The sequence below is a fragment of the Contarinia nasturtii genome, unplaced genomic scaffold (genome assembly GCF_009176525.2).
Source record: "Contarinia nasturtii isolate CC-2019 unplaced genomic scaffold, AAFC_CNas_1.1 Cnas_scaffold_129, whole genome shotgun sequence".
Lineage (NCBI taxonomy): Eukaryota > Metazoa > Arthropoda > Insecta > Diptera > Cecidomyiidae > Contarinia > Contarinia nasturtii.
This window is the reverse complement of record NW_022197486.1, coordinates 11,167,939-11,189,428: the sequence shown is the minus strand read 5'-3', so window position 1 is coordinate 11,189,428 and position 21,490 is coordinate 11,167,939. Positions and strand designations below refer to the sequence as shown.

General features: G+C 34.2%; 3 protein-coding genes across 6 annotated transcripts in view; 2 read left to right on the top strand and 1 right to left on the bottom strand.

The window, feature by feature from the left end:
- LOC116345424 (protein slit) overlaps window positions 1–21,490 on the bottom strand; it is a 312,643-nt gene that overhangs the window by 160,917 nt on the left and 130,236 nt on the right. The gene's annotated exons all lie outside the window — the stretch shown is intronic.
- LOC116345469 lies at window positions 16,627–17,831 on the top strand. Its single transcript, XM_031774884.1, has 7 exons — window positions 16,627–16,763; window positions 16,839–16,899; window positions 16,957–17,092; window positions 17,157–17,258; window positions 17,320–17,412; window positions 17,479–17,535; window positions 17,601–17,831. Exons 1-7 carry the CDS (start codon window positions 16,725–16,727, stop codon window positions 17,758–17,760), a joined length of 648 nt encoding a protein of 215 aa, XP_031630744.1. The 5' UTR covers window positions 16,627–16,724; the 3' UTR covers window positions 17,761–17,831.
- LOC116345476 lies at window positions 17,942–19,729 on the top strand. 2 transcript variants are annotated; one of them, XM_031774894.1, is made up of 8 exons: window positions 17,942–18,316; window positions 18,627–18,672; window positions 18,734–18,842; window positions 18,936–19,062; window positions 19,128–19,229; window positions 19,288–19,377; window positions 19,439–19,495; window positions 19,576–19,729. In XM_031774894.1, exons 1-8 carry the CDS (start codon window positions 18,312–18,314, stop codon window positions 19,673–19,675), a joined length of 636 nt encoding a protein of 211 aa, XP_031630754.1. In that variant the 5' UTR covers window positions 17,942–18,311; the 3' UTR covers window positions 19,676–19,729. The 2 variants fall into 2 exon arrangements, with proteins under 2 accessions (XP_031630754.1, XP_031630761.1); XM_031774901.1 differs by lacking the exon at window positions 17,942–18,316 and adding an exon at window positions 18,397–18,420.

Sequence of the window (21,490 nt, the reverse complement as noted above, 5' to 3'; positions counted from 1 at the left end):
AGTGTACTTTTGTGTCTAATGATGAACTGAATGATAAATGCTATCATTTGCCAACCGAAACAAATAAGAGAAAAGGAAATACAACGAAAACAAAACAATTGTTACATCAAATATTCAAATTCAAGCATTATCTAAGGAGGAAAAATCAAACGAAACACCCGCACACACAATAAATAAAATGGCAATCGATTTTTAAAATGGATCAGCCATTGACATTGCCTTTTTTCTCTCTTTCTTGGCGTCTTTTTCTCTCGAGTACCGTCTAATGCCTGTTGCGCACATTAAATTTGGTTCGATTTTGTTTGGTTCTTTTAAAATACCACCGTTATTGGCGTATCGGTTTTTGTCTCTTTTTTTTCTATTGAAGTCGAGATATCCGCCCTCCAGCCATCCAGAAAAGGCTTGATTGCCTTTGTCGTCACTTTTTGGCAACATTAGACACTTTTTTTCTGTTTGTTTGCGACGAATGCTTAGTATGGTTTTTTTGGCGCAAAAAGAAAAGGAAAAAAATCAAACCGAACGAAACACTCTTGATACTACATGGATACATCGAATGAAAATGCACATCACATTCGATTCGGAGATCCATATAATTTATTTTCTTGACAGCAAAACGCAGAAAAATCATTACATTTGCCGCCATCATGTTGAGACTAGGATTGTTAATGAAAACAGACGAAAACCAATGTACAACACATATGCTCAAAATGCAAATAGCCTAGGCTCATGTTCGAGAACGCAAACAGTGGCAGTCGTGGCGATGGCAACGAAGACAATGGCACAAAGCGCACAACATTCAGACAAATGAAGTGCATGTGCGAATTGGTCGTTTTGTTAAGAAATATGTGTATATGTGCCGTTGGTAAATATATGGGATCACCCAGTCTAAATAAGTCTTTCATCTATTTGATTCGCCTATTCTTCACTGCCAATCTTTATTAACTGAAATATATGGGTTGTTTTTGTGCATTGGCTTTCATTGTCAATGAGAGAAGAGAAGAAAAAAACGTCAGCAAAACGGTCAGTATTCTTGGTACATTATGTTGCCTGGATTTTCATCCAAGTTTATTTCATATTTATCTTGTTGGCGTTGTCATGAAATACAAGACACACAAACATACTCTCTCTTCTTCGCATGTTTCGTACATATTTCATTTATTATTTATGCACATCAAGATGCTTTCATTGTTGCCGCTTTTCTTTCCCATTTTTTTTTTCTTAGAGAAATGCGGTGCGAGCGAGCGAGAGAGAGAGAAACGGAGAAATCTAACACAATTTTTGCTCTATTTTTCGAACGAGAAAGCGAATATCACACGAAACATCAACAGAGAAAAACCATCTGAAAATAAAATAAAAAGAAAATGTGAAGCTACCAACACATGGGAGTTTTAACAGTTCAAGAAGAAAAATTGGGCAAATTTTCGACGATATGTACATATTGAAGAAGAATAATCGTCGATTGTAGTGTGCTAGAATACAGTACAATCATGAATTGTTAAGAGACACGAGATGTTACAATAACAGAAATAAAGCCAACCATTTCATTTCTGTATCCATCGAGAGAAGAAAAAAAACTGATATGAAATATGGAACAGCGCGCTGTCCCATGCTCTCCGAAAGAAAGAAAAATAGAAAAGAAATAACGGAATATCAACGACATATGACAATGCGATAAACCAGAAGAAAACTGTGACAATAAAAAACACGGGCCACGATATTCGTGAAACAAAACATCTGGATTTGATCGGTTCTTCATTTCGAATCAAATACACTTTTTTTTGTGTCTGTGTCTCTTTTGTCTCCAAATCAGTTCCATGCAAATTTATTCAAAACATTCTTTCAAGGGGACAATTCAATTTTAAATATTGTCATTTGAATGATAGAAGCGTTGATTGACTTGACGGTCGAAGAAAAGGGTTTCGATGACTTTCGTTCCAAAAGAAATTTCGTTAAAATTCTATTGAATCGCATCACACTTTGAACAAAAAAAAACTGCGTAAAAAATTGAGTATCGCAGCTAATTCAATGCCAATACTTTAATTAACTTTTAACTTTTTGATTCGGTGTTGAAATCGTAGCTCCCGAAATCAAGCAAGTTTCATCAATCAGTGATTTTTTTTTAAATGTGACGATTAGAAATGAGTTTCCATCGTTGATGTCTCTCACAAAAAAGGGTGTATAAGAATCAAAATGTTCGAATCGATGCGATTCACTATTGAAAGGAAAAAACTCCCGTCATCTTGCAAATCAAAATTGCGCGTGAAAAAAGTGGATTTGATTTAAAATCGTGAAACTCGACGGCTTATGATGATTGTCGACATTGCTGGCATAAAAAAAAAACTAAAATTGATTCAACCGCAAAATACAAATCTTGTAAGTCGAATGTCAGTTACTTTGTGTGCAAATGCATTTGTACAATGTAAACAATCGATTTCGACAAAAAAAAAAATGTTGTTGAAGATCGTCAATTTGTCGGCGAGTGTGTGTGTGAGAGAGAGCATTGTGTAAAAATAATGTGAAATAAACGCAACGCTCGTGAAGATTATGCTCGTGGTTTTTTCGGCGGTGAATAAGTTTTTTTTTTTCATTCTTTCCTTTGCTTTGATTGTCAAGACGTCAAACACACGAACAATGGCAAATTGAGGCCCCAAATGTAGAAGCTAGGAAAAGCCAAGACGGAAAATGAAAATAAACACATATCGCATATCGAACAAGATGAACGAAAAAAAAGTACATACCAAAATTGAAGAAGAACGCTATAAATCCGACGAGAAACAGAAACTCTTTGAATTTCAATATGAAAGTCAAATTGATGCAGACTATAGACAGTAGTGCTCAACCGGATCTGCATGCAATCATTTCGTTTATAAAATCTCTTCTACTCTCTCTCTCTCTCTCTCTCTCTCTGTCTATCTCTCTGTCTATCTCTATGTTCATGTTCGTCCTTTTTTTCATTCCAGATTCAGCTTATTGAAGTTCCATATGGAATAACATTGAGTGTCTCAAGTCAAGCCAATGATGAACAACACACAAAAGGGAAAAAACGGTGAGGATTGAAATACCCTCGCCGCCAGACACAAAAAGAGAATATGAAACGTTAGCTTTTATTGTAAATACATTTGAGTCGAGCTGGTTCTTTTTTAGCGTAAATGCATGCCCAAAATACACGGATTTTGTGTGATACTCACAATAGACGCGAACACGCGCACAAACTTATATTCACTATCCGCTCTTGTTATCAACGGATTATCGAAGGGAAATATTAACAACAAATCGCTAATTCCAATATCATTGGTATATTGCGCTCTCTTCTATTTCTTTTTTTATTCCTCTTCTAAAATCTAAATGCGCCCGCGATTATATCAATACACACACCGCATAGAGGCAACTTTATATTGAACAGAATCGAACACTAGACATAGATTCTCATCTCGGAATTGAAACGATCAAGTTTTTCTTCTTCTTTCTACGATTATCAACGGAAAAAAGATTAAAAACGTCTAGAAATGAGATTGTACAACTTGATATTCAGACAAGTAAATCAAATGCAGAGGTCAGCTCACACCATATTCTACTTTTTAAATTTGAAACGAACAATTTTTTTTTTCGGTGAGATACAATGGATCCTTTTTGCTTTTGAAAGCGCATCGAACTTGTAAAATTTCGAAGTTCAAATTCTCTTCTTGAAAAGAATAAGTAAAACAAGGAATAAATAACAAGAGTTTCCCTTGTTAAAGACGGAAAAAACTTTAAAAAAATCAAAATCGAAAAAAAACTTTGAAGCAAAAACAATCGAAAAAATCGATACAAACAATTTAATTATCATGCAAGTAAAAAGTAAAAGAAATAAGAGGAATTTTAGTTTGATCAAGTTCATTGATGCAATTCGGGGATTCTATTGAATTAATGGAAAAATTGACGGCCGACTAATTAAAAGACAAAGGCTGACGCTTCGATAAATCCATTCATTTCTTTATTTGCGTCAAGTTTGGTATTTTTGGTATAACCTTTTGAATGAAATTATTATGAATCGATTAACAATCATTTAATAAATGCATTTACATGATTATACCATTATGGTATTATGAAAGCACAAAAATATGGCAGCGAAATCATCGGGATATCACAGAAACAACATTTAATTTTTCCATTTTTTCGGCCTCTGTACTTCAAATTACGAGCAACTTCTTGAATAGCGAAATTTATAATCGATTTTTACAATCAGCGAATGAAATGTGAACACTTTGAAATAGGCTTGTCGAATTTGGTGTCTCTCTGTGAAATTTCTCTGATGCCATAATTTGAAATTTTTCCGTTCTCTCATTTCAAAAACTCAAATTATGGATACAGACACACGGGGAGAAACGTTATTTTCAAATGATCGGTTCAGTGTTACTCTCTCTCTCTCTCTCTCTCTCTCTCTCTCAGTGAGTGTTTATTAATTTTAATCTTTAGCGTTAAGAAATCTCAAATGTTCAAACACACTTTCTCAGAGAGAAAAAAAATCCGACAAGCCTATTTTGGATATTTTTCGATAGTGAACATTAGCGAATACAGTCGTTTGGCCTTTTTGAACAGCGGTTACAAAAATCGAATACGATTATAATTTACGATACACAAATATGAAACGAGAATCCATTGGGGAATTGCGTCATTTCCAAATAACCAAACAAAATACAATGTTATTAAAGTTTTACAATATGAAAAATAGTTGCATTTTCCCGCTGCATATTCAATATCGATACATTAAATATTTCGACATTTAGCCGGTGGCATTCTTATTTCGTTTTTATATCCTGTTAAATAATAGATTCGTTGTTGATGGAATTTAAAGGAAAAAAATCAGTATTTCGATTTTCCGGTTTGTGTGCGCCGTGAATGTCAACAATTCATTTAGTATCCAGCTAGAAAGAAGGGAGAAATCGGGCACGTTTTTTTAAATAGAGAAACAAAACAGAATAGAGAATGAGAGAGAGAGAGAGAAGCAACAGCGACATAACAACAGCCAAATTAAAATCGACAATTTGATGTGTGCAATGTGCATACAAAATTAATGCTTGATTTTTGCTGTTACTGCTGCGGCTGCCATTGTTTATTGTTTGTTACACCGGTTATTTTCATAGGCAAAATGAATGAAATACTGAGTATGGAAGAGGACGAGAGAGTGTATTTTATTTGCGTTTGCTTTGCATTTTTCATTGAATAAAAATTGTTGCTTTTGTGGCATGCAAACACGAGAACGATTTTGGTTCGATGTTGACTTTTTTTTCGTATAAATTTTAATGCAAACAAAACAGAAATAGAGGCAATGGTATGTCTGTAGGATGAGTTTTCTTTTTTTTTAAATGTGTTTGTGTTCTTTTTCCTTTATGCCATCGACCGGTTTGTTTTGCATGCCACGTTAAGTTCGATTTGATAATCTGTCATTGGCAATTATTTTTCGCGTAGCAATCGAAAGATGTGAAGCGACAAAAGATATGAAGTCGACTGCAAAATGAACATGAATTTGTTTGGAAATAAAACATATAGTGCATTCACAACATGATCAGATCAATGCCACATTCGATCGGTATATATAAAAATAGTCGAGCGAATACATACAATAAACGCCCCCAAAAACCTTTGGCAACTGCGTCTGTGGCATAGTCTCTGCTCTTTACATATTTTCTACCCGCTTACAATAACAGCAACAACAACAACACGAGAGAGAGAGAGCGAGAAAGAGAGAAAAAAATATTTCAGCAAAAAACTGAAAACAATGAAATCCAGCAGCGAGGTATTCGTTCAACATAACATGCTACGGACACACTTGATTCGGCGTGCACATGAAACAAACAAACAAACAGCACCACCACCACCAGCAGTAATAGCAGCAGTAGTAAAGAAAAAAAAACACCGAGAATAAATCAACAAAAGTCTGGTTAAACAGTCGAAGCAAACACAAATGAAAATTAAAATACAAACGCTGGCAAAATAATTGTTTTGTTGCAACGAGACGATATAACACATACGTACGCACAAATATATTCACATGCACACATTCACATCTATTCATTTGGCGAGACCATTTCGAGATTGTGTATACCGATTGCGAAATTTTTACAATTGACTACACTTCGATTGTATGACATTGAATTGAATGAACATTTACCGAAATGCACGCAAAAACAACCGCTGACCACCTGCTGCTGGTGGGCGAACAAACGAACAAGTGAACAAGTAAACGGGCAAGCAATCAAATCCAAATACCTGCTCGAATCGATATGGCAGTAATAATACTACCGTATTCATCAACGGAATCGACAATCTGTTTGCATGGGTTTTCCCAACATAATCGCTAAAATCATTCGGAGGACACGTTTTCATGTTGTCATTTACTTGCCATACTCAATGGTCATCATGTGCGCGTGTTTCAGTTTTACATTCTTGTTGGCTTTATTTTGTTTTGCCTCTGTTAGTTCATATATTCTCTTTTTTTTTGCAAATTTGTATGCTCGTCCCATTCACTAGACCATTTTTATCGACGCGCAACAATTTTATGGCTCTTTTAAATCGAACAGACAATGATTAACCAGGCACACACACATACACAACAGATCATCGTGGATTTTGTAGAAGTAATTTTGTATATGCAAAGAAATTCATCACATTGAACATGAGGATTTATAATTGGACAGCGGGAGTAGGAGAGATGAAGAGACCCGAATCAGGCATCGCATGTCGTCATTGTTTTTTTAGCAAATTTTAAGTCGCTGCAATTGGTATTGAGGAACTGAAAAAAAAAATTGAAATTCAACCGTTTCACGTTGAGTTTATCGGTTACTTCATGCTTTTCAATTTTAATGAAAAATCTCCCATTTGATTTCAGTTTTCAATTTGTGCGCATCCTTTTTCCTTTGGAATAATTGTGCATGTCCGTTATGCGTCAACGACAGAAGCGGACCAGAAAAAAAAATTCCATCACGCAAAAAGTGATAATTGGAAACCACGATGATTTTTTTTTACATTCACAGTTGAACGGACGCACCAATGTGACGAGATAAATCGGAAGTTTTACCATTTCTTCCGCTGTCTTCTTTTTTCCCTCCGTTTTTTTCGGTGTGAATAAAATTCAGCCAGTAAATTTTCTATTTTCTTATGATATTCGTTCAGAAAATGCAAAATGTAAAATTCATGTTTGAAGAATTCATGTTGGAGTAATTCTTTTTTTTTGTTCGTCAGAAGTTGAGAAGCTATGCATGAATATGTGTGGAGTTTGTATAGGTTCGTTGTACCATTTTATATCCTGAGGAAGCAATAAAATAAAAACCGTCGCTAACAGAAGAACTAAGCGATAAAATTATAAATCCAAACGTACGGCTACCGCATATAATATGGAAATTGCATCAAGACACGGAGAGAGCAAGGCGAGAAGAAAAGACACCGAGCTGGACCAGACTAAACAATTTATGAAAATGCAAACACGGACACACGCTCGAATGCCATGCCATGCAATGCCCTCAAAAATAGAACGAGAGTGGACGAGAGCGGACGAAAGAGAGAGAGAGAGAGAGAGAGAGTGGGGGGAGAGAGAGAGGTATAGAGAGTGAGCAATGTGTGCACATAAACAAGGTGAGCGCTTAAGCAATAATCCATGCTGGGATTTTCAAAATGATTTATTTCAACAAATAAATGCATGCGCGAAATAGTGTTCGCTGGCAGATAGAGACTAGCTTTGCCAGTGCGGATAAACTCTAGTATCCAGTATGGCTGGCCACGCACATTACAAATATATATAATATCAAGATCGGAAACCGAACGAACGACAAATTTTAACGCAAAAGTGCAAAATTATGTTTTGAAACGGGCAAACGAACACAGTTGATGTACATTCTCATTTTACCTTCATTTCATTTTTATTATTATGACATTTTTTTTGCGCTGATTTTCATTACAACGAAAAAAAAAATCACTTGGAAAAATTGATCATATGAGGTCAGATTATTCGAAGATTCATGGACGCTTCGATCGTTTAGCTGGACTATTTTGAGCAAAAAAAAAATTAATTGAATTGAAAATGAAAAAAAAAAAAAAAACATTCAAGTCGAAAGAATACAAGTTATCTCCATGATTATGTAATCTACAATGCAAATAATGCGTTTGATTATAATTGAAATGTCGCTTTTTTGCATGTGACTTCGTTTCAGTCTCGTTTTATTTTAGTCCACCATCGAAAATGAGTTGGAACTAAAAGAACACCATAAATACAATGCAGCATGTAAAATGTTCATTTGAAATCGATTGGCTTTGAAAGTAAATGTTCGACGTTGAGTGTAAAGGAATTTTTGTTGCTGGCCGACCCAATTTTTGTTCATTTTACAACGGCAAACAAGTGCTTTTAAGCATTTGTACGGTATTCGAACGCGCTGCCATTGGCATCAACCACATTTGTTCGACATTTATACATTTTCGTGTGTGTGTATATTGAGCTTAACATTCAAGCCATTCTTGTTCAAGTCATTTTTTCGATCTCTTGCTCTTTCTTGCTGCATATGTCCATGGTGCGATCCTATTGCAACTCGTTGCTTTCTCGATGGTTTTTTTTGCATCACACATTTTCTGTTCGAAATTAATTTTCAAAGGTAAATGGTCTGTTTGCATTTCCGTCGATTTGGTAGTTTTCTTCAAAAATGACGTGTTACTTGGTTTTCGTTATTTTTGCCGTGTGTTTATACGGTCATTTTTTTTTTGCAATGTACTTCAATTTTTGAAATGGCGAACGTAATCAATATATCAATGAAGGGCTGCAAGAGGTTGTTGTTGTTGTTGTTTCGTACATATATTGGGACTAGCTGAATATTGTGTGCTGTTGTTTGTTTGTGAAGATTGTTGGCGATGCTCTCGTGTTTGTATATGTTGTTTGTGTGTTTTTATGTTGCTATCGCACGTCTTGTGTTGGTCGAGAATGACGTGATGTTCAAAAATCGCCGCATATTTTTTTTTCTAAGGGTAAAAAAACGGTTTTCAAAATCATCAATACGAATCGATGCGGACGAGAAAAAAAAAATGAATTGAAATTGGCGAATGTGTGTTTGCGCAAACACACTGGCACAAATAAGTAAATCAAGCACAAGTAAAGTAAGTCTTTTGATTAACAGAAACAAAACATATATAAACAAACTGACATTTTTTTTCCTCGTTCGGTTTTCATATTCGATTATTTGTGTGCGCTCGTTGTTTTTGTTGTTGTTGTTGTCGGAATAGTGCATCAAATGGAAAACACAAATCGGTTTGAGAGTTTTCATTAAAATAGGCAAGCACATATACGATCTCATGCAGGCACTGACAAGTAAAAATAAAATAACAAGGAGAAATACATGGTAAGAGATAGAAAAAGAGGACGGATCGAGCAAGAGCATGTGAAAAATCCGGCTCGCTTGAAAAATTAAATTAGAAATTTAATGCGAAACACGTATTCGAAAGGGGTTCCCTATTTAGTTTTTTTTTTCTCGGAAGATGGTTTTATTGCACTTTCATTTCATAGTGTGCTCCTCCATTTCGGTGTGGTCTTTTTCGCTCGAACAATTTTCAGCTAAAAACACATTCTCATAGTTGCGGGCCGAGAGAAAATGAAATGAATGAAAATGAAAAGGTAAGAGAAATTGAGGAAAATACGACAAAAAAAGAGAGAAAAAGAATGTACACATACACCGAAAGAAACGATATTTTATGTAAACGTATATTAATGTCTTATATGCAGAGATATTCTTTTTGAGGCTTGTGAATCTCAATTTTGGATGCTACTGCTGTTTTGGTCCTATACGAATTCACTCGTGCAATGTGGATAAGCATATGGATGTACCAAAAGAACACGCACAAACCAACCACCGAATTGAATAGAAAGCACACACACACACGCTAAAACACATATCGATATATTGTCAAGCGGCGAAAGAGAAAGAGAGTAAATCGAGTAACTGAAGCATCCTAAACAAATAGTGCACGTGTTGTGAATAAACAGATGCGATTTGATGTGTGTTTTTTTCTGCTGGTTATTTTTCCTTATTTGGTTCATTGTTGTTACTATCAATAAAATAATATTTTACGTCCCCATTGCGATCTGTCAGTCGATTCAGTACATTGCGGCTCGTCAGGCTGATTTGTTGTTTCTCTCTTTTTCTTTAATGTTTTATTCCGAAAAATGTTTCGGATGTTCTAAAGTTAAATGATAGAGTTTGGCATTTGAATGTCTCTTTCTCTCTCGCTTCCATCTTTTTCCAATGTTTTCTCCTGTTCTTTGCCTTCATTTATTTTTTTTTTGTTCATGAATTCAACCTACATCCCAAAGAAAATAGTCGTTTCACTTGTATTTCTTCTTCAATAATTTCATTGATTTTTAACATTGGCAAAAATTATTTAAAATTGAACAAGAGGAACGAAAACAATGAACCGAAGTTCATGTGCAAGCGCAGCAAAAAGTTGAAATAAAAAAAAGAGTCGACCTCAAACCTCTATGAAACTATCTGTTGGATTTCAATTTGTTTTTTTTTTTGTCGGTTCACTTCCATGGGTATAGTGCTATTTGGCACTCGTTCTTTCATTTGTTCTCTTTTCGAGCGAAATGCTTGGGAAATTTATGTGCACATTTTCGTTAAATATGCATTGCACGGTGCCCAGTATGTGCGTTTGCAGCAAAACTCACTCGTCGACTTTGTTTATTGAACAACGTCGCAAAATCATTTACACTCGCTTTCGGATTCGGTTGCTTTTTTTCGTTTTGCGATTTTTTGAACGTGTGCAAACAACATTTTCTCACACGATGACATCAAAATTTATAGATGAAACAAACAAAAATTACAATGGTTTTCTTCTCACTCGCTCTTCTATTTATTCACCCGTTTGTGCAAAATGCACTGAATTCATTTTTGTTGAACAAGGCAAGAGAATCAATTACACTGGTTTAGTTGATTTTATGCGGCAGGGCGATCGTGGGTTCTTTTAAATTCAAAACGATAGTAGTTGTCATTGGGTAAAATTATTTTTATAAAACGGAAACTGGATCATCTGCTATCTGTCGTTAGTCTTAAGTATAGTTGACATAGATATCGTCAACACATTTACTTAATTCAACCAAAAACGACATGTAAATAGAAACAAGAAAAAACCATTTCAATAATTTATCGTTAATTAGTTATTAGCTGTGAAACAGTAGATTACATTTTTTTCTCGTTTTTCGACCCATTTCCGATGCATTTTCGTCGTTTTTGTCATGGCTTTCATTCAATCTAAGTGATAATTTATGGTAATTTATAGGAGTGATGTATTAAAATTAGCTTCAACATTATCTTTTATTTGAAATGAATTCATTTGAATGGCATGTTTAAAATGCAACAGAATCGTCATCACAATTTCAGTGTTGTGTTTTGACAATATTATATGATCATCCAGAAATCATGCACACATTTCATATCCCGCAATGCCGGAATATGGATTTTAGTCAGGAAATATGAAATCATACTAAAATAACATTGAATTATGCGATTTGTTGAAATGCATTGAGCCAACAAAAATGCCAAACAACGAATGAAAACAGTAGCTACTTGTTCGTATATCGTCAGCAGCAACCGTAATCGAGAGAAAAAATAGCGAAAGTAGCATGCATTGTTTTGATATGGCCAGTGATTCAATACACATTTTAGTGCCGAAAATTTAAAATCGTTGTGATTGTCACGAAATCCGTTGAAAATGAAAAACGATAACAACGATGTATGGTCGACCGATCGACAAACAAAAAATCAACAATCGTCCATTTTGAATATTTGCAATGAATTTCGGCAGCATTGCGCTATATATATTAATGAAAATCACGTTATTTTGGCAAAACGAGTGACAAGCCAATTTTTTTCTTCTCATCAGCTTGACGATTATGTGGATTGAAATGGGATATACAGAACGACAGCAGTGTTTTAGTTGAGATACGTTCTAGTTGGATTTATATTTTGTTTTCTGTCGCATTTTTTTTTGACAGAATTAATCTGTTTTCACATTCGACGAACAGCCACACACAAACAAACACACATGGCTTAATGAAATTAATAGCAGGAAAAACTCGACTAACATTTCGTGTCACCGATTATGTGTGTACGTATGTGTGTAATGTGCATACTTTAGTATATTGCGTGCTAATCTATAGATGTAAATTTTTCATTCGGTTTAAAACAAGGCTTCACGAAAATTGTCAACACTAATTTTCCATTTTAAAAAAATCACTTGGCGATGTGTGTGCGATGAAAAGAAAAAAAGAATTATACGGTGATTGAGACCGGCCGACTGGCATCAAAAGTGTGTGTGATTGAGTGCATTTGCGCAAAGTTGCTACGGCTTCGAGATATTTTTCAAAAAAAAAAAAAAAACTTTTTTTAAACAAATCGGAAACACTCCCGTAAAATTGCCCGTGATTAATGTACTATATCGCAGATGCAAACAAGGAATTGAGAGCATACATAAAAATACACGCTACACTCGCTCGTATCTTTCGCACAAAACTCAATGGAATGCATAAAACGATCTAAACAGTTTGGCCCGAGGAATTTTGGACGCAAACAAATGAAAACACATTAAAGAGTTGTCACAACAAAATTTCGATCAAATATTTCTTTTTGGCCGAGAGGATCCGAAAGTGAAAAAAAAAACCATTTCCAATGTGTTTTCTATTTTCTATGTTTTATTTTTTCTTTCGTTGACAACATTAATTTTCTTCTTTTTTTTTGTTCCGCAAAAAACTGCCACCACAAAATGCTGGCCTCTTTCATCATGTCACCTTTGTAGTTGTACATTTTCAGTTCTCTTTTCATTCTATCGTTTGAACTAGTTTCTCGCTTACGAAGCACTGTCATTTGTTATTAAACAAAGGGAATTGTGGCGAATGTCAACACATTTGTAAGAACACAGAGAAAGAAATGAAGAAAGAGAGAGAGAGAGAGAGAGAGAGAGAGAGAGAGAGCAAAATACAACATCGATTTATTTTTACACTAGCTCTCATTTCTGTCTCCCAACGAAATTGTTCCCATTTTTCTTATCCAAACTCCTAATATTATATCGTCCAGATATTATAGCGTCTCTCATTTAACAGATAAAAAGCATCGAAAATAGAGGCTCACACAGTTGCAAACTCGAAAGATAAATGAGAGACAAAACCTCAACGAAATATTTCACGAGACATCTTGAAATGCGTGTCGACGAAACTGTGTGCTAGTGCTTACAAATGAATATTCACACGAATGTTTTTGTGATGATGTACCCTTTTTTCTTCTCTATTTATTCACCAGCAGATTTGCTACCGTTTTGTTGTGCCGCATTTTGATTGGTTGGCAAGAATTTTTCGAATGATCAACAAAATGTCTATCGTATTTTCTCTGTCTTTAATATGCAGTCGTCGCATATGTTTGGCAGCCGACATTGTGATGTTTGATGTTTGACAAGTTGACAGCTTGTGCTGAGCTCTGAATGTATTTCAATTAAAATTCATATACTCCGTTAAGTCGATCGATTTGTAAATGTTTATTCATTTGAAAAGTAAAATATATATAAACGTGTGCGTGCGTGTATGTTTGTCAACAAATTTTTTGTATGTCAAACATCATTGGAAAAATGCAGACGCGATGGACGTCAACATGTGTGGTTCAAGATATGTCGGTTTTCACGTAATGAATAACAGAAATTGTATTTATTTAATTTATTGACACTATATTTATTCGAAAGAGAGCAAATACAGTTAAATTCAGTGCCATTTCCCATTTTCGTTCTCTTTTGATTTCCACAAATATAATTCATGTGCGCTCAAACCTCTATTTGACTTTTAATTTCGATTGAATGACTGGAATTTTGATCATAATCGACTGAAGCAACTAAACACTGAAAAGCGAATGTCTTTAGTTTTGAAAAGGACACGCACACAGTTGGCTCTTAATTTAGACGCTGTGATTTGATGTTAATGTTCAGTCGAACGATTCGAATTTTCGAATTCTATAATGGGCAACGACTCAATATTGTGGCGCATTTTACCATGCTCGCACTGCGTGTCTATGCACGTATCCAATCTATGTATTTTCGACATTAATAATCGCTTATATCGAGAAGCATACACACACTCACACATGCTGAGCTCGTTTAATTATCAATATATAATTACCGCCACAGGGGAGGTGAAACAGCAAATAGTCGAAGAGCTCAAACTAACAACAGCCAAACAGCAACAATTATGCATGCATATGTCTGATGTGCCCGTCTCGTGTGTGTATTCGCTTGTGCCATTATAAATATGAAGAAAAAAAAACTATATATACGTGTTATAGTATATGAATGGACGGGACCACAATTTGCCATTCTGTTTGTCTTATGCGCACAGCTTCGTCTTTTTCCACAATCCATTCTTATTGAGTACGTTCAAAAAACACTATTTACGGTCAATTTTATTCTTTTTTTTTCATTTAATTTTTCCTTTTATGCATTTTATTGCACCAGCTTCGCCACCAATTCAAACATGTCAATAGTGGAATTTATATTTTCCTGCTTTAATTTATATATGAATGGCGAATGAAAACAACAGAAATCTTACTTCATCGATGCGCTCAATCGACGTGGAACTTGGATATACGGGATGTGGTCGCCATATTAAAAAACACATAGTTTTCGAGCTCTCAGACGTACACACCGTTTTTTAAATGTTTTGAAATTGAAGCTCAATTAAAACGATTCATAATAAATGAGCGAATACATTTCGATTTGCGCGCAAAATGAATTTATGTGAACCAAATGGAATATTAGTCAGATATATTCAATTGCGTTAAAAAAAAAAAATAAATCGAAAAATGAATAAAAGAATGAAAACGGATCGAACCGTATTATTATTATTTAAATGAATTTTCGATGCATTGCTGTATCGCGCACATTTGAATTCATATTTTCTTTCATATTCATTTATAAAATGTGTCAAATTAATTACGGCACGCTCAATGTGAATTCGTGACGATGGTTCGCATTTCTGAGCGACACGCAGAAAATGCATTTTTTTCTCACTGTTGTTTAGCTTTGCGTTTGACATGAATGCGCTCACAATCGTATTGATAGAAATGCGTTTGTTTTTGAATTATTTTTTCTTCTACATTTCATTGGATTTTGTGTTTTTATTTTCTTTCCTTCACTCTTCCGACTCAATCGATCCAGGGCGTTCATTGCACTTTTTTTCTTTCGTATTTCAATCGGCAGTGAGATTGAGAGAAGGTGAATTGATCGCGCAATTTCAATTGAGTTGGCACAGCGTGATAGCCGCCGCATGTGCAAGTGTCAGTTTCAATTTGACGTTGATCGATTTAGACGGTCGTTTTTAGCTCTGTCTACCTATAGTTATTCTTATACTAATAGGAAATTCAGCTGCAACTGAATCTTCTGCGGTTTCACCGTTCTTGACGCTACATTTTTTTATATTTTTCCTTTCACTGAAAGAGCGGAGAAAAAAAGGACTTTGAAATAACATTCGATTGTTTAAAGAAAAAAAAACTATATAATTGCATTCGATTGCGAGTAGTTAAATTATCTTTTGATACGTTTCAATTCATTTACTACGCCATGTTTCTCAACTCCATTATGCACCTTAGAGCAGTAATACTTTTGTGTTATAGGCACGTTTCATCGACTATTTCAATATAGACATTATCGCATGGATGTGGAAAAAAACCGAACGAATGAAGTTGTTGTTCAAATGGTTCAGTCAATGGAATATACACATACGTCGAAGCAGATGCAACAATCATTGAAAAAAAAAAAACGCATTAACAGCTTCTTTTGTCGAATTGCAAACGAATTGTATGCTACGATAACAACACAAGTGATAAATGATTCAAACGTCGTGGCATGTAAGCATTGAGACAATGCCAGATACACATTTTCTCTCTCTCCCTCTCTCTCTCTCTCACACACACACTTTCTCAATGTACATTCAATCGAATGATTTTCGTTATCTGACGATACATTCCATTTTTCGTTTTCATTTCAAAGGTGAGATGAATGTCACAATAGAAAAACATTTTCACGTTCTCCGACAGCAAAAATAATATCCAAACATTTCCAACATTTCACATTTCATTCACGTTCCACCCAAAAATACATTCATTTCAATAAATGCATGCTTACTGCAAAGAAATTTTGTTAAAATATTATGGAAATAAAATTAAAAAAAATCTTATATTTTATTAAATTGAAATGTTTTTAATGATTCGAATGTCTTTTGAATCATCAACAAACAATTACTTCATAATTCATTCTCGGCACCCTACCGTTGACTATGAATCATACTGTCTGATTACGAATATAATAATTTCAAATCAAATGTCATTGGTGAATTTAATTTAAAAAAAAATACTTAAGAAAATTTGCATCCAATTAGAAAAATAGGTTATTTTTTGTTGTTATTTTGCGATAAGACGTTTCAAGCTGTGCAAACATTTATGAAAATTTGATACAGCAACGAATTTTAATATGGATTAACGTCAAAACAAAATTTGATCATTCTAAAGAAATGTCAGTATATTTTCTTCACATTTTGTAGATAATATGGCAGCTGATGCGTATAAATATCGATTATTTTTCGAAAATGTTTATTCGTTGGTGAAAGTTGTAAGAAATAATAACAAAAAACCACTGCTTTTAATTGCTATATAATTGAATTGGTTTTTTTCAAGAAAAAAATGAAGTTAATAATATTTTGTGTGTTTACCATACAATTGGTAAGATTTTGATCTTTTTTACACAGAGATCCTTTGTTTGTTAACGTTGATCTTTTTTTTTAATTGTCAACATAGACTACGAATATTGTCATGGCAGGACCAAGAAGTGGACCATTATGTGGTTTATTGTGCGGACGTAAGAATTTCAAATTACCTGTGTTATTCATTTTTATTCACATTTTTCTACTTTTAGTTGAAAAGTTTTTCAATCCAATTTCACCTGATCCACCATTTTATCAGTTCATCCAATTACCAAATGTGACCGCCGAACGGGAAGATATTGAAGAGGCCGAAGGAAACGGTCTTTATTTTGTCAACTTTATGATGGAGTAAGTGATATTGCTTTTTTTGTTTCTAACTTGATATGTATTCTCAATTAATTCTCTTCATTAGTTGTGCTGCTAAGCCAGATATCGATTTTTTAAAAAAGAGAGCCACTCGTGAATATGACAAAAGTGTAAAGCTACCGTGGAACCAGCTCCCGGGTACATATCCGTAAGAAAACTTATCGATTATGAATTCAAATAGATGCATTAGTTCTTTAATTCATTTGCAGCGATTTAAGTAATATTGTTGACGAGATAAATAAGATAAGTAAATCTTTTGAATCGGCCGCTAATAGTCGGGCTGGCTATAAAAATTACAATGTGTATGTCAATGATATAAATATAACACAAAATTACATACTGAAATACATTTTGTTTTGGTTTTGTAGAGATAAAGTGAGCCTTCAGATTTTCGTTGGAGCTTTGAAAAAATTATATACAAACTCGTAAGTTCTTCATTACAAATAGATATCATTTTTTTCTTTTTTCATATCGAATACGAATTTTACAGAAATAGAGATGTGCTGAGACAGCAAAGCATCAATCTAGTTTGCAGAGATTTGCACACACTTATCTTATACATGAAAGCGCTTTACAAACGTCCAAAATCAAAGACCATTGGTGCTGCTAATGTTAAAGCAACCATCAATTATTCAGATCATTATGATTGAGAGAGTTTAAAGCACTCACACGCACTGACGACACATGTTAAAAAATAAAATGTGTTCACTTTTATCCTTGATATTTAGATTATTTAAATTGAGAAACATTTAATTGAATGTCCCAGAATGAAAGCGAGACTTCTATTTACAACGTATTGAAATGTAACACCGCCATACAAAAAGTGCTGACTGTCAGCATATTTTTTATGGCGGTGTTACATTTCAATAAGTTGTGAATAGAAGTCTCGCTTTTATTCTCGAGCAATCAATTGTGTTACTAATCAGTAAGAAAAATGAATGAATCCATTTTAATCGCAAAAGGAGCATTTTCTCTTTATTACCAATTTTAACACAGTATAATCGATCAATTTTTGCCATTTCTTCATTTGATATTCATTGAAATCCTCATCCAATGATGGTGGATTAGAGTACATATCATCGTCATTTTTTCTGTTGATTTGGAAACGGTATACTTCTGAATAAATTTGTTTGAATAATTTGAAAATTGTCTTTATAATGACGCTGGAACATTTGACGTACACAGTGCTTAAACGAACGTAATGAAGTACGTATGAAAAATGTTTAACTCGTTCAAAAACAAGGCAAAAAAAACTGTTTGAGTGTTTTCACCGAATAAAATTAAATGTTGTTCTGAAAAATAAATATAATGTAACTAAGAGAAAAATATTTCGTTTAAAACGTCTGTTTTTTCTGTTTTTATGGAAATAATTGACTTCATTTCAAATACAATGTATCTGGAAAATGAATAATATTGAGTAGATAATTACGACCATTTTTAGTATAAATTACGTGAAAGTCATTGTTTTTTGCATTGTTTGTAAAAACTAATTGAGTAAAAAGGTCTTTTTCTCTAGAAAAATGAAGCTTTTCACCATATCGCGTTTGTTAGTCATGATTCTGGTGAGTAAAAATGAAAAATAAAGAGAAATTTGTTTTTATCCTTTTTTTCACATGATAATAGGCGCCAATAATGGTGTTGGGCGGTACATGTACAAGTAAAGATAAAAATGGTGGTTCAAGTTCAAGATATGGCAGTCGAAGCTCAAGTTCAGTGTCAACAGACTATTCAGGTAACTTAAATACGTCCGAATCATTTAATTGAAAAGACAAAATTGAAAAGACAAAATTGAAAATGAAATAAATTGAAATAACTTCATTTATAGAGGTATTCGCTCCAGCTCCAGTATGCCCTGCGACTCCATTTTATCAAAAAATCACATTGCCACAGGTGTACGTGTATCCTACGCATCTCGAGACTATTCGATTTGCCTTTCCTGATTTTATGGCAGCGTAATTATTTCTACAGCAATTTAAACATTTCATTTTTCTAACGAACGGTATTTCATGCGTATTAGATGCTCTGCTAAACCTGATTCACAATATCTGAAACTAAGATTTAGAGCTATGAACGACCCAAGTATACAACTTCCGAGATGGTTATTGCCTGGTGAATATGAGTAAGATTATACCTATATATTTTCATATTTACCAATTCTAAGATTCACTTTTTATTAGTGATCTAAATGTAATTTGCAATCAAATCAATGGACTTGGTGAAAAACTTGAGAAGGCCTGCTACGCAAATGGTTATAATAATTTTAAAAGGTAAGTTAATAGTTTTTACACAAGCAATTCATTTTTAATGACCTTTATGCACTGCTTTCAGGGATTATCCCACTATAAAAACTCTGATAAAAAGCTTGAAATCTCTTTATAATCAATCGTAAGCCAATTTAACTACTAAGCGATTAATATCGATTAATATAACGATAACAAAAAAAAAAAACATTTAAATTGTTTTAGATCCAATGATATGACGAAACGGCAATGCATTAGCCTAGTTTGTTATGACTTGCATACACTGACTGTCTATATGAATGCACTGAATGGCCAGCGGAGATGATCTTAAAAAAATCTTTAGATTCAGTCTTAATTTTTTTGTAATTTGAAAAAAAAAAAAAATAAAATAAAATAAATAAAAGAATAACCATCAACATTGAAACGAAACTACTCTGTTCATTGAATTTTAAGCCATTGAAAATTAAGCTGTTAACGAATATAAAATAATAAATGTTTATCTTGCTTCTTTATTGATAATGGTGGCAGGTGGAAGAGTCGAACGTACAGTGCGTTTTTTTATTTATAATGTTCACCGAAATTTTTGAATATTCAAAAAATACTTTTTGTGTTGCCTGATGAGACCCTAAGCTATTTCGCGTTTAGATTTCGACAACTGTCAGATCAGTACAGTGTTTGTTGTGCAACCGAAACATGAATTCCGAACATTTTCATTCACGATTTGAAGCAGTATTTCTGCATTTATACCCAAAGGGGCCAAAGTGGCCGCAGGCGAAGGTCACAAAATACCTTCATAAGTCACCAGGGTTTGTCCAGCACTGGATCCAGCAGTATAAGCGGGAAAATTATGTGAACGATCAGCCCAATGTTGAGCCATACCGAGCCTCCTCGCCAAAGCAAGATAAGCAGATAGTTAAGTTGTTCGACGAAAATCCAGGTATGTCGTTGAGCCAAGGTGTTGGAGCGAAGTTATATACACTGACGAGTCATTCATTTGGCTGGTGAATAGCACTACCCATGCCTAGTCTAGAGCCGAAAAGAGAGTGGTCGTTCGCACGGTAAAGCATCCGAAAAAGGTGCATGTTTATGGTTGCTTCTGTGAAGCTGGTTTTGGAAAGTTGACCATATTCACGGGCATTCCAAACGCCGTGGGGATGAACCAACTTTACTCATCGACACTGTTACCCACCGCCAAGAAGTTCTATGGCAACGGCAATTCGAATTGGCTTCTACTAGAAGATAATGATCCAAAACACAAAAGTCGTCTCTGCACCGCTTGGAAAGAGGAAAATGGAATAAAACAAATGGACTGGCCGCCACAGTCACCCGATTGCAATCCGATCGATCATGTTTGGGCTATTATTAAGACAAGGCTTCGTTGTAAAACACACCGCAATTTGAAGGAGCTCAGTTCATTCATTCAACGCCAGAAAGGTTCACAACGCAAATATGCTGAAAATTTGAGCAAAAGTAGGCCCAAAAGATGTGCCCGTGTGATCGAGAAAGACGGTGACTGGATACAATATTGATTATGCGCGAAGTAGCTTAGAGACTAAATAAAACATCAATGAAAAAATTTATCTCAACATCGTGTGTTTCATTTAAATTTTTCCACATTATAGATAAAAAAACGCACTGTAAAAGAAATGTTTTTTAAACAGAATAGACAATAAATTTTCCAAAAAATGTGTAAACAATGTATAAATTACAGTTTTTTAAAGGAGCGAGTACGACGTTTCCCCCTTTGCTAAGCGAAATTAATCCGATATACGGCGCTGATGTAAATGTCACTCTATGTCATTCCACAATGATACATTTTTTGGCTTGACAATATATAAGCTCTTCATTCAACATGCATAATTTTTGAACGGTCGAGTAAAAAAAAGAAACATATCATAAAATATTCTTCTTACGTTTATCATAAAAATTCTCTATATTTTAAATTTATTTGTTTAAAAATAACAATAATTTCAATTTTTTCTTCATAGATTGAACAAGAATCTAATGTAAAAAGTAATACCAATGCGACAGCCACCGTTAAAATAGAAAAGGAAACTTATTTGGAATTGTAACATTTTGGTCCGCCATAACAGCATCTTCGTTTTGCTTCTCTGTGATTGGTCAAGTAAAACGAAGATGC